The sequence below is a fragment of the Papaver somniferum genome, chromosome 1 (genome assembly GCF_003573695.1).
Source record: "Papaver somniferum cultivar HN1 chromosome 1, ASM357369v1, whole genome shotgun sequence".
NCBI classification, from domain to species: Eukaryota; Viridiplantae; Streptophyta; class Magnoliopsida; order Ranunculales; family Papaveraceae; genus Papaver; species Papaver somniferum.
The window spans coordinates 152512185-152528855 of NC_039358.1; the positions used below are offsets into that span (position 1 = coordinate 152512185).

Consider the following 16671-nt stretch of genomic DNA (forward strand, 5'->3'; position numbering starts at 1 on the left):
GGGGGTGTACCACCTCCAAGGCGAATGATGTTTTGTCTTATTAGTATTTTGGTGCACCCCCAAGTAAAACCAGTCCCCCTATTAGCAATCTTGCAGTTTCCATGTCTCCTAAACTTTATACATAATTTTTTCACCCAAAAAGATGGTCGGATGACTGAAATGCAATGCATTTTATAAGTTCCCTCGAAATACATTAAAAACCAACATACTCTCTCACGAAACATTACTAGTACAACCCCATTTATACCAGACGGTGTATTTGATTTATTTTCCCTCTCTCTTCTATCTGGCTCTGTCAAATGAATCACACAACTCATTCTTTTCTTTCTTAACAACAACAAGTGGGGTGAACAAACAAAAACCTGAAAGAAAACAAGTGGAAAGTTCTTCCTTCACTTTCAAACAGATCTCACATTCCTCTCTCAGTTTCAGTTTTTCCTTCTCATTCATGGTTTTTTAATCTCTTCATCTCCAACTCTGCAACAAACAACAATGAATTCTCAAACACCCAAAACATCAAAATCCACTAGACCTTCACCACCACCACCACTAACCAAAACACCCACATCATCATCAACATCATCAAGATCATCGTTTTCTTTATCCTCTCATCTAGCAATGGTTGACCTAAAACAGAAGATTCTGACTTCAATTTCTAAACTCTCAGACAGAGACACTCACCAGATTGCAATTGAAGACCTAGAAAAAATCATCCAAACCCTAACTTCAGATGGTGTTTCAGTTTTCTTAAATTGTCTTTATGATTCTACTAATGATCCTAAACCCACTGTCAAGAAAGAATCTCTACGTCTTTTAGGGTCTCTATGTACTTCTCATACTGATTTCACATCAACTCATCTCACTAAAATCATTTCATTTATCGTCAAAAGACTTAAAGATTCTGATTCAAGTGTTAGAGATTCTTGCCGTGATACAATTGGGACATTATCTTGTTTGTATTTGAATGGTGATAATGGGAATGTTGGGTCTGTTTTGTCTTTGTTTGTTAAGCCATTGTTTGAAGCAATGGGTGAACAGAATAAAGTTGTCCAAGCTGCTTCAGCATTGGCAATGGCAAGAATGGTTGAATCTTCTGTTGATATGCCTGTTACTGTCTTGCAGAAATTGTGCCCTAGAATTTCTAAGTTCTTAAATAATCAGAATTTTCTTGCTAAAGCAGCACTCTTCTCTGTGGTCTCTAGTTTATCTCAGGTTTGGCTAGAGTGGGTTAATTTTCTTTAGTTATGCAACTTGAGGTTTCCTTCTGCAGGTGAAATATGTACCTAAGCTTCAATTGAATTGTTGCAGGTAAAAGCAATCGCACCTCAGAACTTTGCAAGTTTGTTGCAAATCATGCATGACTGCCTTGAAAGTAGTGAGTGGTCAACGCGTAAAGCTGCAGCTGATACACTGATTTCATTAGCTTCTCATTCCAGTCATTTGATTAAGGATGGAGATGGAACATCTTTGATTATAAACAAACTTGAGGCGTGCCGCTTCGACAAGGTATTTTTGTTTGTAAGTTCTGTTTGTGGATGATCTCATCTCTGTGTAGGACAGAACTTAAAACAAGGATGGGAATATATATTTTTAGTGGGTAATATTTAGGAGAAAGTAAATTATAAAGTTTTAGGCTACAAGAATGAGTAAGTGCAAAGCATATTGCAACCAGTTGCAAGAGAGCGAAAGACACTGCTGGTTGATATCTTTCTTGGAGAACATAAACATAAGGTCGTGATGTTGAGGGTCGAGACTGCCATTAGTATGGGTGCAGATTTCATCTATTCTTAGTTTGGAGTCTACCTATTCGTTTGCAAAATTTAGTTCTTACTAGGATGTCTGGGCATCTTGCAAAAAGAAAATCAACCTGGAAACCTAATTTACATATGCCAACTAAGTCTGTTGGTTGTGAAGTTAGCTAGTACAGACCTCATAGGTTAATTAGAATGCTGAGAGTTGGGTGAGTCGGTCCATACAGGGCCTGAATGTGTTGTATATAGAACTAAAAGCTGTGCCTGTGTGAAATAACTAGTTATATGAGAAAAATGTTCCTACCATTATAGATGGCCTTACTATAAGCAGTTCGAAACTGAAAGAAGAATGATTCTAAAAGTTATGCATTCATCATTATATAATATTCCCACCATTATGGATGGTCTTACAATAATTTGAAACCAAAAGAAGATTGATTCTAGAAAGTTTTGCATTCATCATGATATGGTAGATGCCGGAAGGATGATTGGCAGGGTACCGTACCATTGAGAAACAGAGGTGTGCTTATGATCAATCAGTTCCATTTAAGCAAAACGGACAGCAAACCATTTACTATCACCTTCTTCGCAGTAATTTAATTGAAATATTTGTAGCGCTTTTTAGCTGATTTTAATATATCATGCAAATTCTGCGAAGAAGTTTTAATATGGTAATGGGAAGTGTGAGCATATATTTCTTTGGAGCAGGTAACATTTTTAATTTTATGGGTCTTCTCCCTTTTGCTAGCTTTGGGCTGTTTTGGAGGAGCAACTCACAGTTTTTAGGAAGAGGATAAACTAGATGGGGAATTGTATCTGTGGTATCTTATTTTACTGTGCTTTACCAAATAGATCCATGTGTGGGATTAGGTTCGAAGAAATGGTAGTCAGGTGGGAATCTGTTGCTGTGATATGGAAGGCAATAGATCTATCATACGGTTACTATCTCCTTGCTTTCACGTGAGACTGAAGTATTGCCGTTGCACAAAACTACCAAATTTTGGCACTGGATATGCTTCATGAATTGATTTGTAAAGTGTACTCAAATAACTTAGCTTAACTTGACGCACCTACCTACTTTTTTGTTAACTTACTTCTGTTTATCCGAATTTTGCTAAGACTGTCAACTGTTACTGTGTGACTATGTTTTGAATATCTAAATTTTGGTTGTTTTATTCAGGTGAAGCCTGTTCGAGATAGCATGACAGAGGCATTGCATTTGTTGAAGAAGATTTCAGAAAAGAATGTTGATGGAATTCCAGATGACCCAAACCCAACACCAGAAGGTTAGTATATTCTCTGTAAGTCATTATCCAGTAGATATTAGATGCACATATTAAGACAAACTTTCTCATTTCTAACTAACTCGCTGATCTACGATTCTACAAAACTTCAGATGGAAAAAGTTTAGAACCCCCCCAGACAAAAATCCTAGACCCCAAAAGTACGAATCCTGATGAAAAAAGTTCGACGGCAGCGAATGATGCATCCATCATTTCGTCCCCAGCAGCTGATTCTCTTTTGAATGAAAAGGATAATAGCATATCAGACAAAACAGTCGGAGCAATGAAGAAGAAACCACACACCTTCTCTGACAAGGAGTTGAACCCAGAATTCTTCCAGAAATTTGAAACAAATACAGGCGATCTGCCCGAAGTAGTGCTCCCCCATAGATCTCACAGCTCTTCAATATCACAAAGCGAGGAAGAATTGGAGCCAAATGATACAGATCATTTTTGCAGATTGAACCATAATGGAAAGAGTGAGTCAAGTGATATTCATAGATCTGTCAATATAAATTACCATAAGATTGAACGAGAAACTATTGGGCTGCCTAATAAACATCTTTTTGACGATTTAGGACGTGATAAGTGGGCAGTACAGAGATCAATTAGAGGTAAAGATGCAAATATGCGAGCATATGATGTTGATAATAGTGCCGAAGCCAGTTTCAGGGAGGATTCGTGCAGTGCTGGCGTTGGTTTGCCAAGAAATGAATCTCAGGTTGAAAGTTCCAACAGTAAAGTAAACTGGTTAGCCATTCAAAGGCAGTTGTCACAAATGGAAAGACAACAAGCTCATCTCATGAACATGCTACAGGTCTGTTTGTATTTACTCATGAATGGACATACTTGTATTAAAACTGTTTTTGCTTGCTAATATAATTTTTAAATATCAGGACTTCATGGGAGGATCACATGATGGCATGATTACTCTAGAGAACAGAGTAAGGGGACTTGAGAGAGTTGTTGAGGACATGGCACGAGATTTGGCAATATCATCAGGAAGAAGAACCAATAACTGTTTTACAGGATATGAGGTATCCTCATCTAGAACATTAGGCAAATATAATGTCCACCCTTTTCCAGAGAGGTACTCCGCTTCTGATGGTATTGGTTCGGGATTCAGAGGAAGGGACACACACTGGAGATCTGATGTTTCTGAAACATGGGATTCTTATCCTTACAATTCTTCAAGAAATGGACATTTAAGTTCCAGAAGAGCTTTAGGTGGAAGGTCACCTGTACGAGAAAATGATGGCGATCAGGTTGGGAGCAGAAGAGGTTGGGACAAGGGACCAGGTTCGACTAGGCTTGGTGAGGGCCCATCTGCTAGAAGTGTCTGGCAAGCTTCGAAAGATGAGGCAACTTTGGAAGCAATCAGAGTTGCTGGGGAAGAAAATGGCTCATCTCGACCCATAGCACGAGTTGAAAAGGAACTAATTGGTGAAGCAGTGGGAGATGAGAACGCTGGTCATGACCGAGGATCAATTTGGGCCTCATGGAGTAATGCAATGGATGCATTACAGGCAGGTGATGTTGATTTGGCATATGGTGAAGTGTTGTCCACGGCTGATGATCTTTTGCTTGTGAAGCTGATGGATAGAACTGGTCCTGCACTGGATCATCTTTCTGATGAAACAGCAAACGAGCTTTTGCACGCTACAGCACAGTTTCTACTGGAACAAAACTTGTTTGATATTGGTTTCTCTTGGATTCAGCAGGTACTGTTCTTTTCATTCTACTTTGCAGCATATTTTTAAGAAGGTAGTGAGCAAATTCTGTATGTTCTGAAGCAGTTTTAAACAGAGAATTCCTTTATTACTATGCGAAGCATTTACTCAATAATTGCTCTTTGATCACACAGTTGGTAGATTTGGTGAATGAAAACGGATGCGAGATCTTCAATATATCTATGGAAAGCAAAAGACAGGTATTGTCAAACTTACAGGAAGCGTCTACAACAATTGAACCGCCTCACAACTGGGAAGGTCCGTCACCAGATCAACTGATGTCGCAGTTAGGATCAGCTTGGGGGATTGAGTTGCAACAGTTTCAGAAGTAGTTTTATGGAACTCAGAAGCATGTGCCAAAAAATAGTCTGTATTCACTTTTTTACGCTTGCAGAAAGATGAGCATGTACAGTGTGTACCATCTTTCATGTGATGCGATTGCTGGGGGGACAGAATTACAGGATTTCCAAAATGCATTCAGGTAGTACAATATCACTTCGAGTTTGTTTGTATATGGGTTTTAAAGTGATAATCTCAGGTTTGAGAAAATTTGAAAAAATCAGTAGTACTATTGCGGGGAATCCTAACGTCCAGCGGAAGGTAGTGTATGAGATCTCCGACACCATGTTGGGCGCATGGTCTAAAACACCCTCCTTTATAGGATCCCAATCATGTGATCACCTATGGTTCTTCATACTGATTCCCACAACATTCTTTAGGGTGAATGAAAGAGAGAAGAAGACCATCGCTTCATAGAAATGAGACCAGTACAACAACCATATCCGTATATTGTATGTGTGAACATTGTCACAATAAAGCTACAGAAAGTAGGCAGTTTCACCATTACAAATAGAACTATTATATACAAGCTTTTGATCCAACAAAAGGATATCTTCAAAGAGATACCCAAAACGGAACCATCACAGTGAATATTGATCTACATCTGTTGATGCTGCATCTGACGTGATACCCCCCAGTCATGAAACTACTAAATACAAAATTGTCGTCAAATTAGCACAACATTACAGGAGACGACCTAGACAATAAATCTCAAATCCAAAAGAAGCTCAGCAGTGCTGGACGTAATGCACAGTAGCAAAACACCCTTGATAGTACCAATTCTTGAGTTTGCACAAATGACTCCACAAGGGCAGAACCTGGAAGGAACCTAACTTGAGTTCTAGCTTTGTTAGTTATGTGCTTTGTTTTCTTACTTAGCAGCATACCAATTCTTTGCAACCTTGGCATCTACAGACAGATCCACTTTGAGAAAGTTTTTTCCATCGAAGGGTTTGGACATACAGTTCACAACAATGGCCTTGGCTTCCTCTGCTGACCCTGTCGGACCTTCCAATATTACCTCATCATGAACCTGATTTCGAAGGAGAATCCTAAATTAGTGCATCGATTTCTCAAACAAACTATATAACGCCATATGTTTCTATGGCTCACATTTTACAAGGTTCCCGTTATGCAGTAGCATAAAAGAAAAGAAAAGAGAAAGCATGGCATGAACTGAACCTGCAAAAGCAACCTCCAACCAAGTTCCTTCAAACGAGCGTTCTTCACTATTTCTAGCATGGCACACATAGCTACATCAGCAGCACTACCCTGATATATTAGACAGAAACATGAGCACAAAAGAACAATCACAACCACTAGGGGCAGTGCAGCATAGTTGGTAAGAACTAGATCAAGGAGGAAAGAGAATGTGACTTGAAGTTTCTCGAACAGAGAAATCTTCAATCAGAAGCAGAAGGCTTCCGGGAACTAGTAACATGTTTATTTTTTGTCTCATCGTAGTTACCTGCACAGGGGTATTAATAGCTGCTCGCTCGATGTGACGTTTAACACCATAACTAGCTGAACTCATTGAAGGGAAGCAACGAGTACGACCTAACAATGTTTTTACACAACCTTCCTCTTTAGCCTCTTTCTTGTGTTCTTCTTGCCACGCTAAAACTTCTTGCCTTTGTTTATACCACAGATTAACAGTTTCAGTAGCTTCCTTAACTGTGACCTGCATACGATATTTGTAATAAGCATATATTTAGGATGGCTATTTAATATCAGAGTAAAGACAGTAAAGGTATATACCTTCCAGTCCTTTGCCAATCCCTGCGGAGTTTTGCCATATGCAATGGAAAAGTTGAGCATTTTGGCCTTTCTTCTTTCAGATGCAAACTTATCCTAAAATTTCCACGGCAGGATAGATAAACAATAATCACAAATCAAATGATCACAGTCCAGTTTATATTCATTTAAATCCAATATGAAAAGTTTCAAACTTAAGCTATTATTTTATACATGAACATTCTGATGTAACAGCTCTCTTATATATTTATAATGCCACATAAATAGTTCACTCGGACTATCTTCTCAAACTAGAACTCAGTGAACATGATCTCAACAGAATTACCTTTAATAGTTGCACAGGAGGTTTCTCTTCACCAGGCTGAGGATACCACTCGAGCAGAACTTCGTTTTGCTCCACAGCTCTACGTATATGTGGGTACATATTAATAGCTGTCCTCGAATGGAAATCTCCTCCAGCTTTGAAGGCGTCCAGCATGCTCTTACAGTCCGCAAGATGCGCAAGAATTCTGAGCTCCAACTGAAGTAAGTTTTAAGAAGAAACTAGATTAGTTGATCCAGCTCTGAATAATAGTGTTACAACTGTACGGCAGATGAGAGATGAGGCAAGTACCTGACCATAGTCAGCAACAATGAGGGAATTATTATCCCCAGCTACAAATGCCTGACGGATCTTGTATATGTCCTTCTCCAAAGCAGGCTGATTCTGAATTTTCCAAAACAATGGGAAACTAAGCATTGAATATAAGGAAAGAAGATGAGAAGCTAGAATATTTTCTGTTTAGGTGGACATAAGGCTGACCTGTAAATTTGGTCTCCTAGCGGATAACCTTCCAGTCTCAGTGTTAATATTCAAAGAACAGTGGATACGACCATCTTTGCCAGATATGGCGCTGCTCTGCGAACATAAGTGAACAATGTGAGGTGAAAAAACATCCTCACAGATAGTAAGCTCTTTAGAGCATCTCCATGAAGGCCCCACAACGGGGTAACAGAGATAGGGGTCATTAGAAAAATTCTCGTATATTACATGAGAAGTACAATACAGAATAGATCACCTGCAAGGGCAGAATGAAGTTAGATATCAACGAGTCAATTGCGCAGACTTCACATAAAGCAGCTATGGCATGACAGGCTTCCCTTCCATCCCTGCCCTCTCCAAATGCTTTGTAAGCCGTGCCATATTGAGAGACATCTATGTCCTCTTTATATTCCGAAATGACCTTGCCTGCAAGTACTTTTAGGACATCTCCACTGACAGACGGGCGGCCAGTGGGTGTGAATATCTCAGCTTTTATCTCATTGCCAATTTTGTGAAGTGTAATCTTGCGAAATTTTGTGGCAACCTTCTTGCCTTCTTCTATCACTTTATCAACGTTGGGCACTTTAAATTCTTTCTCTTCATCGAGAGTTTGAGATCCATCCTTACTGCTGAAAGGCAAAGGCAGACAAATAAATACATCTATTAACCAAAACATAACCAAATAAGCTGCATGTAAACCGATATAATCTAATAAGCATCAACATCTAAACCACGGATTTTTATGAAGTTGATTATTATAGAATCACCAAACGTGGTTGACAAGAAAGAGCGTTTAGTTGTCCTTTCAACATAAATTCAAAGGTGGCGAAAGCTGAAGAGCATGGACCATTAAGTCTTCCAGTTCAATGTTAACGTAGTACAAACAAAAGTTCAGAATGACGAGTTTATGAAGATGATTTCTGCGGTATTAGAAGAATTCAAATAATGACACAATGTGTATACTTAAGCTAATAAACTGCATCATGTTTCCCGCAAACCAAATCCCCCTTTTTTTAGTCATCAAGAAATCCCATTCTATGTACAAAAACATGTATTGTGTGCAACATATGTAATTTATGGATACGAACACTGACGATGCTGGGAACTAGAAATCTGCAAGAGTGTCATTAAGGGAAATCGACATTTGAAATTAGAAATATGCTGCTTATTTCAGAAAAAGCGGTCACATATTTATACCTGATTGTCATTCCACCAAAAAACAGTTGTCGCAGTTGTGTATCACTTCCTATGTTCATGTATAAAGCGTCAGGACACATCTTAGAAGCCCACTGGCGAAATTTATCTCCAGCAACTTGCTGATGTACAATAGCCAGCTTCTCCATGTCTGCAAGAGCTTCTCGATTTACAAGCATTCCCTCTGTTTCCATATTCACTAAAATCTCACCAAATGGTCTCCAGTATTCCTCGTAGAAGTCGTACATATTTCCTTTTTCAATCCCATCAAGAATCCACTCCATTGCCTTTAACTTTTTTTCCAAGCTTTCATACAGCTTCAGGGTGCTTATTGAATCCAAGGAAGAATAACAGATCCACAGCATCCTCTCTTCCCTTTGAAGCTCTTCAACAGGAGCAATGGCAATAATTTTACCCTCGGAGCCATCTTTTTTTAACTTACCCTTGCCAAAAATGGTCTTCATTGATATTTTTCCCTGATTGATCCCAGACATGATCTCCACTTTCTTTTGTCGTCTCCCTGATACTTTGCTGTTTCCATTCATGACTCTTGGGTCACTTGTAAGTGCTTCAAGAGAGTACCCACCCTCTAAACGTCTAGAGGAATCCCAAAGCCGTGCCATATGCATAGTGTCAGCATGAAATCCAGAAATTTTAAGTCCATAATTATCTATTACATGACTATCAAAGCTATAATTATGCCAGACCTGCAAAATGTTTAAATAGTTTGGTTAAAGCTTGCCCACGACAAAAGAGATCTCCAGGATAAGCACCCAAGCAGTTTGTTTTTTTATCCAAGAAAGAATAGCTTAAACTTGAAAAGGTGAAATGCATGGCGAATCTTACATAAAGATTCATTACATGGCTTTCTTCATCTTACATAAACAATTAGACTTCAAATGAAGCAAGTGAAAAGTGACAAGAGTTCATATTTAGTGAATGAGACGAATATGTTATATTCTAGTATAATTTCTTTAATTGGTTGGAGGACGGAACCAATAAGAGGTAAAGAGGGGAAACAGACATACTACAAAGTGTCGAGTGATAAGAGTCATGGGATCTCTCATGCAAAACAAATCAGCAGAACAGCTACCACGTATAATAATTTGCTTCAAATAAAGTGTTACTAAATGAAAATAGAAAGCGAGGTATTTGATGACACAGAATTATTGAGCTCCCAATCACACCCATCAGTGTCCCAGGTAGTGGCATCTCGAATTATACACAGATGAACAAAATATAACATCGGACAGGTCGTACCTTCTTAATCGATGGATCTTCGAAGAAAGGAGCAAATTCCATCATCATATCCCTACCGCCACCATCTAGAACATCCACCCAAATACAAGACTTCCCATTACCAAAATCCACACCTTCTCCGGCGTAAATACTAAAACATGTCACCTCCCCGTGATCGACAGGAGTCTCTGTTTTAACATCAATCTTGCATACCTGTAAATATTCAGATATCGGCTAAATAAGCAACCATAAAACCTAACCAAACAACATCTTAGAATAGCGAGAAATCAAGATTTAGAACTAGGAAAAGCAATACGTGCCTCAGTATCACAACCATAGATTCGGTTTTTGTACTTTTCCTGCGTTGTAAGCATTTTAACAATTTCCTTCGCTGTTGAGATATTGTCAACTACAAGAACTTCATCGTATATTCGACCAAGATTTTCTCGCAAATCTGACGAACTAGCCGCTTCTTTCCCATATTTTATCGGTTGAACGTAAGTTTCACGCACCTCATCGGAGATGGCGAAAGCTTCTTCTCCATCAGATAACGGTTGAATGTAAGTTTCATTCACATCATGGTTGATGGCGATGGCTTCTTCTACTCTATTCTTTATCAGGCAAGTGTCAGTTTCATTCACATTATTGGAGATTGCGCTTCTTTTTGCATTGGATGAACCAACTGCAATTGTATCTTTAAGTCTATCTATAAGTAACTCTGAGAGCTTAGGTTCACGCAATTCACGTTGCTTTCCTTCTGATGACTCCTTTGACTGGAAATTTTTCCTCTCAATTTGTACAAAAGAAGATGCTCCTTGTACCTGATCAAGTTTACGGTTATAGCCACTAATCTCAGCATTCCTGTCATAGCTTATCGAGTGTGCCTCATTAACCGTTACATTATTCAAACGACTATGTCTGATGGTACCAGACGACCCATTGCCATTTGTCTCCAGTAACGAGATAGAAGCTTTTTCAATTCCTACATCATCACCTCTTGAAGAGCTTTGCATAACTTTACCTTTAGCACCTTCCTGTCTGATAAGCTTCATTCTGTTTATTTCATCTAACCAGGACTTTTTCTTTTCTCTTTTTTCAGGAACTGGATAATTTTTGCTTTCAACAACTCCAGTAAAGATACCTGTAGGATTCCCGTAATCACTGGATCTAGAAAGTGGAACGTCCTCTGAATTCAACTCCAATTGCTCATGGAAGCATGTATGGGTTCCTTCATTCCCATAATGAGGCAAAGCATAAGGTTGTCTTACACCAATCATGTGTACACGATCTTCTTCGAAAGACCTAGTGCAGTTACTCAATCTTCTATTGAACTGTAAAGAACTTTTCAAGATAGTAATTCTTGAAGACTTACTGTTTGCACCCTGGAGAAGATGAAAATCCCTCCTGCAATCCAAAAACAATTTGGGCGAAAATTGAAAACCACAAACAAGCAAATAAGCTAAAAATGAACTAAAATGTTACTAACGCTTAAAAATTATGTAACACTTGAGCAAACTCATCTATTATGTGGGTACTTCGTAGAGACAACATGCTCAGTGCATTTTTTAGTGAACCAACTCCACACAGTAAGTACTATTTCTAGTTAGAATAAGTAAAAACTCTCGAATCCTTCGAATTGGGAACTCCATGCAATGAGACACCAAATTTAGGCTAACAAAAGTTAACTTAAAAATTATAACAGTTATCAGCATGGGGAAAAATCAATAGAAATGTCCTCAATAATCAGAGAAAGCGTCAAATTCAAACAAAATCATGTTTCCAAGCTACAAATAATGTAGTCAGAAATCAATTCCCCAATTACCAACTTCAATCCAAAATTTACCAATAAAAGAGAACCCACATTCAATCTATTCTCCAAACAAGCAAGAAAGTTACAAAATCAAAGGGGAAAAAATCCAACACAGAAAAGAGGGAGAGAGAGTAGTACCTCTGGAAAGATTTAGAAGAAGAAACCAAGAAGGAAGGAGGAAAACATGGCTTAAAAGGGTTCCTGTGAGTTGAAACCCCCATTGCCGCCATGAACTCAGCAACTTTCGCCAGTTTACCTCTACTATTACTAGTAGTAATACAGCGCGCCGTCTTAATAGATATGATGTTTACCAGAGGACTATTGTTCTGCCATGGATACTGTTGTCTCTCTAAGACTGTGAGCAGAGGAACCCGTGATGAATTAGAGAGAGAGAGAGAAACGCCTAAAGCTAAAACCCTTTTCTTCTTGACTCTTGAGTTGTTCTTTCACTGTAAAACCCCAAAACAGATAATCTCTATGGCTGGCAACGAAACTTGTTGCTTGTCTTGCCCTTTTCTCTATTTTCCTTAATTTTTTCTATTCACTCTTGTGATAGTTTAGACTTGTTGACTTCCATAATAACGAAAGTGCCATTTAGTCAATAGTTCTTTTTTCTAGAATGATACAACACAAAGTTTGGACCAAATAAATCAATGAATATGATTTTTTTACATCATTATTGTATCATTAATAACTTTTCATAATAAATATTTATTAATCTCTTATTATGAATATTTTATAATTATCTTGATAAATATGTTAATAATCATATCAATCAATAGACATTAGAGCAAGTGCTATGGAATGAGGGTTCTCATTCTTTCTTTTTTTTCCTGAGAAACACACCACTGCATTAACTTAAAAGAAAGTTACAGACGTCAACCAAAGGCTCTTTCCTCAACAAACTGTCCAGAAAAGGAGGAGGAGAATCTCAAATATCTTTCGGATTGAACTTTCTAGCCGGACGTGCTAGCCGTCCAGCTAGTTTGTTCTTAAGACGCTTAATAATAATATGTACAACTTTGAAACTCTTACAACTAGAAAAGGAAAACCGACACTGCTCTAAAAGATCATTGCAACGCCAATCCACTGCACCATTTCCTTCATTAACAAAATCCACCAATTGAAGGAAATCACTAACAAACAGGACTTTAGATAAATTCATCTCCAATGCCCAAGAAATAGCCAAAATTAGGGCAGTTGCCTCAACACCAACAACACCTGAAATCAATCCAAAGTCCGCTCTAGACCGTTTTATTCTTCCTGCATTATCACAGAGAATAATACCAATACCCATATTAAAATTCTTGAAAGAGCCATCAACGAACATAATATGATCAACAGCCTGAATAGAAGTTTTAACATCCAATCTAATAGTTTTTTTAATCAGAGGAGGAGCAATATAAGTGTTAATTAGTCTTCTAGCATCCATAATAACTCTGTCAAGATTTATCGGAACACTTCTAAAAACTACATCACATCTTAATTTCCAGACACACCACATTACAATAGCTCCAATGCTTGGCCAGTTTACAACGTAAGGAGAGATACCCAAGACTTTATCAAACCACCTCAGAAAAATATCTTCAATCCAATCATAATCAGTAACAACCAAATGTTGCAGCAATAGGGCAAAAAAAGAACAAGTGTATAATAGATTCAACATCATTTCTACATAATGGGCAGCAGTCATCAACAACAGGATTATAAATCATAAGGATAAAATTTACTGGTAACATCTGTGCAAAAACTTTCCACATAAAGAATTTAATCTTTGGAAGACAATCTAAAGACCAAACTTTTTTCCAAAAAGAAGTTACTTCAACTGAACTAGACTCATTCATATAAATGTTGTAAGTTGTCTTAATAGTAAAAGCACTACTTTTTGTATGATCCCACATAATGCTATCTTTTTCATTAATATTAATTCTTAGAGACCTGATCTTTATAACATCATCAGGAGAAAACAAAGAGATTAAAAGCCCAATATTCCAATTGTTATTCTGAACATCTATAAGCTCACTAACAAAAGTGTAATCATTAAAATTAGGACTAATCCAAACCGGTGGTGAATTACTAAAAGGTAACCAATTTGAAGACCAGATTTTCGTAGAAGTACCATCATTAATCTTACTCACAATATTAGCTTTTAAGAAAACCAAACCTTTAACTATACCTTTCCAGATCCAAGAAGAACTATCAGCAGCTTTATCTATTTCCAACAAGTTTTGATTAGGAAAATACTTATCTTTTAAAAATCTAGAAACCAACTGCTCGGGGTTTTTTCAAATTCTCCAACCCAGTTTAGCAATAAAAACCATGTTAGTAGCATAAGAGTTTCTAATACCTAGACCACCACTTAATTTGGACTTACCAATATCATTCCAAGAACAAAAATAAGTAGCTCGCCTTGGGTTTTTCTTCGACCACCAAAAGGTTCTCTGAATCGAATCAATTTTTGAAGTAATTTTTTTATGGAATGGAAAACACGACATATGATAAACATCTAAGCTAGAAAGAACATGCTTAGTAACAACTGTTCTACCAGCACCATTAAGATTAGTTCTCTTATAATTACTCAATCTAGTATAGAACTTATCAATAAGAAACTGGAAAGACTTAGTTTTATCCCTTTTAACAAATAAAGGAGTGTCAAGGTACTTTTCAGAACTACTCAGAAATTTAATCCCCAAAGTTTTTGAAAGTAACTTCACATGTTTATGATGCATCTTATTACTAGTGAAAAACCAGATTTCTCAAAGTTGATAGCCTGGACCGAGGCCTTCACAAAAGTGTTTATAATCTTCATAAGAATTCTAGCATAAGTTAAAGAAGCTTTTGAAAAAAGCATGCAGTCATCAGCGAAAAACAAGTGAGAAATAGGGGGACTATTTTTCCTCAATTTGAATCCCTGAATGATTTTGTCATTCTCACCTTTCAGTAAAAGTTGAGATAAAGTTTCCATATAGATGATAAAGATATAAGGAGATAGGCAATCTCCCTGCCTAATACCCCTAGTAGGAAAAAAGACCTCTCCAGGCGAGCCATTAACTAAAACTGAATAAGACATCGTACTAATACATTGAAATATCATTTGGCACCAAACTTCCGAAAAACCAAGTTTTTAAAAAACTGAAAGAATAAAAGACCATTCTAGTCTATCAAAAGCTTTCGAAAGATCTAACTTGATGGCCATAAAACCATTTTTATAATTTTTTTCTTCCTAGTTTTAAAAGAATGCAAGATTTCTTGACTAATTATGATATTATCTTGAATCTGTCTATTTGCTATAAAGGCAGATTGAAAAGGAGAAATAAGAGAGTCAAGAAGAGGTTTTAATCGATTTGTTAAAAAATTTGAAATAATTTTATAAACAGTATTAGTTAAACTAATAAGTCTAAAATCATTAGGAGAGGAAGGGTTATTGACCTTAGGAATAAGCGCAATGAAAGAATGGTTTAACTGCTTAAGAAGAAACTTATTGCGAAAAAAATATTAAACATGATTTATAACCTCAATAGAAACTTCCTCCCAATTATCTCTAAAAAATCTCCCCGGAAAACCATCAGGTCCCGGGGATTTCCAAGGAGCCATATTGTTAACGGTAGAGTGAATTTCTTCAATAGTAAGAATTGCTACTAAGTCGACATTCATTTCTTCTGTAATAATTGGCTGAACATCTTTGAGAACTTCTTCAATATAACTATTACTTGGCAAGGAAGAAGTATAAATACATTTAAAATGATTTGTAAGAAGAGAAACAACGTGCTCTCTGCTTTCCAACCAATTACCCTGACTATCTCTTAAAGTATGTATTGTGTTATACATATTCCTAAGTTTAACTGTGTTATGCAAGAAATTCGTATTCTTATCATATTGAGTAAAGTAGTCAATTCTCATTTTTTGTTTATCAAAAGTGTTTTCAATCTCATACCAGAAATCCAGCTGCTTAGAGTGATTCAAAACATAAGAACCTATCGATGGAGTATAGTGCATAGACGGAAGCTTCTCAATTTCAGAATTTAACTTAGCTATAGTAGTTTTAATATGACCAAAAGAATTTAAGTTCCATTTACTGAGATTCTGCTTAAGATTTTTAAGTTTACCAGCAACAATAAAGCTTGGCGATTATTTAACTCCTTTATCCCATGAATTAATAAGAACATTCTTAAAGTCAGGACTCAGTTGCCAACATTTAAAGAATTTATACGGAATATGAAGACCTTGTTCTTGATGAAAACACTTTAATAAGATAGGACTATGATAAGAGAAAACCCTTCCTAAATTAGTAACCCTAGTATGAGGCAGAACCGAGACCTATTTATCATTCATAAAACCCCTATCTAGTTTTTCAAAAACCAATTCAGATGGATTCTTGAACCTTCGATTATACCATGTGAAAGGATTACCAAAAGCAAAAATTATTCATTTATAAATGAGTTAAGCTATTTCTGACAAAATTCGGTGGAAAAGAATTATCAGGATTACCACCCTGCTTCTCCAAAGCATGCAATATAAAGTTAAAGTCACCTAATAAAATCCAAGGCCTATTACCATCTTCATACATATGATTTAAATAATTCCATTGATTCATCATACCCAAGGCATTCAGAGAACCGTAGATGAAAGAAACCAGACAATATTTGATAACCGAAGTTATGTCACAAACGATATGAATCATGTTAAAAGCAGTACCCATAACTTCAATATTTGAATTTGCGAAATATCCTAATGCTAAACCCCCCGATTTACCAACAACAGGCACCAC

General features: G+C 37.1%; 3 protein-coding genes across 5 annotated transcripts; 1 reads left to right on the forward strand and 2 right to left on the reverse strand.

Moving 5' to 3' along the window:
- Positions 1 to 235: 235 nt before the first annotated feature.
- Positions 236 to 5333, forward strand: LOC113304716 (microtubule-associated protein TORTIFOLIA1-like). Of its 2 annotated transcripts, XM_026553862.1 has the most exons (7): positions 237 to 1212; positions 1309 to 1506; positions 2932 to 3037; positions 3148 to 3513; positions 3613 to 3851; positions 3931 to 4755; positions 4899 to 5333. In XM_026553862.1, the coding sequence occupies exons 1-7, from the start codon at positions 493 to 495 to the stop codon at positions 5094 to 5096; spliced, it is 2652 nt and encodes an 883-aa protein (XP_026409647.1). In that variant the 5' UTR covers positions 237 to 492; the 3' UTR covers positions 5097 to 5333. The 2 variants fall into 2 exon arrangements, with proteins under 2 accessions (XP_026409640.1, XP_026409647.1); XM_026553855.1 differs by having other exon boundaries at positions 236 to 1212; positions 3148 to 3851.
- Positions 5334 to 5485: 152 nt separating this feature from the next.
- LOC113304700 (DNA polymerase I B, chloroplastic/mitochondrial-like) lies at positions 5486 to 12397 on the reverse strand. 2 transcript variants are annotated; one of them, XM_026553850.1, is made up of 12 exons: positions 12042 to 12397; positions 10414 to 11497; positions 10115 to 10306; positions 8858 to 9561; positions 7917 to 8286; positions 7661 to 7756; positions 7472 to 7564; positions 7184 to 7378; positions 6862 to 6954; positions 6572 to 6784; positions 6286 to 6375; positions 5486 to 6136 (listed from the first exon to the last, which is right to left on the reverse strand). In XM_026553850.1, exons 1-12 carry the CDS (start codon positions 12131 to 12133, stop codon positions 5975 to 5977), a joined length of 3384 nt encoding a protein of 1127 aa, XP_026409635.1. In that variant the 5' UTR covers positions 12134 to 12397; the 3' UTR covers positions 5486 to 5974. The 2 variants fall into 2 exon arrangements, with proteins under 2 accessions (XP_026409635.1, XP_026409631.1); XM_026553846.1 differs by having other exon boundaries at positions 7917 to 8289.
- A 1107-nt stretch (positions 12398 to 13504) lies between these two features.
- LOC113352385 lies at positions 13505 to 14632 on the reverse strand. Its single transcript, XM_026596210.1, has 2 exons — positions 14278 to 14632; positions 13505 to 14115 (listed from the first exon to the last, which is right to left on the reverse strand). The coding sequence occupies exons 1-2, from the start codon at positions 14630 to 14632 to the stop codon at positions 13505 to 13507; spliced, it is 966 nt and encodes a 321-aa protein (XP_026451995.1).
- Between the last annotated feature and the right edge of the window lie 2039 nt (positions 14633 to 16671).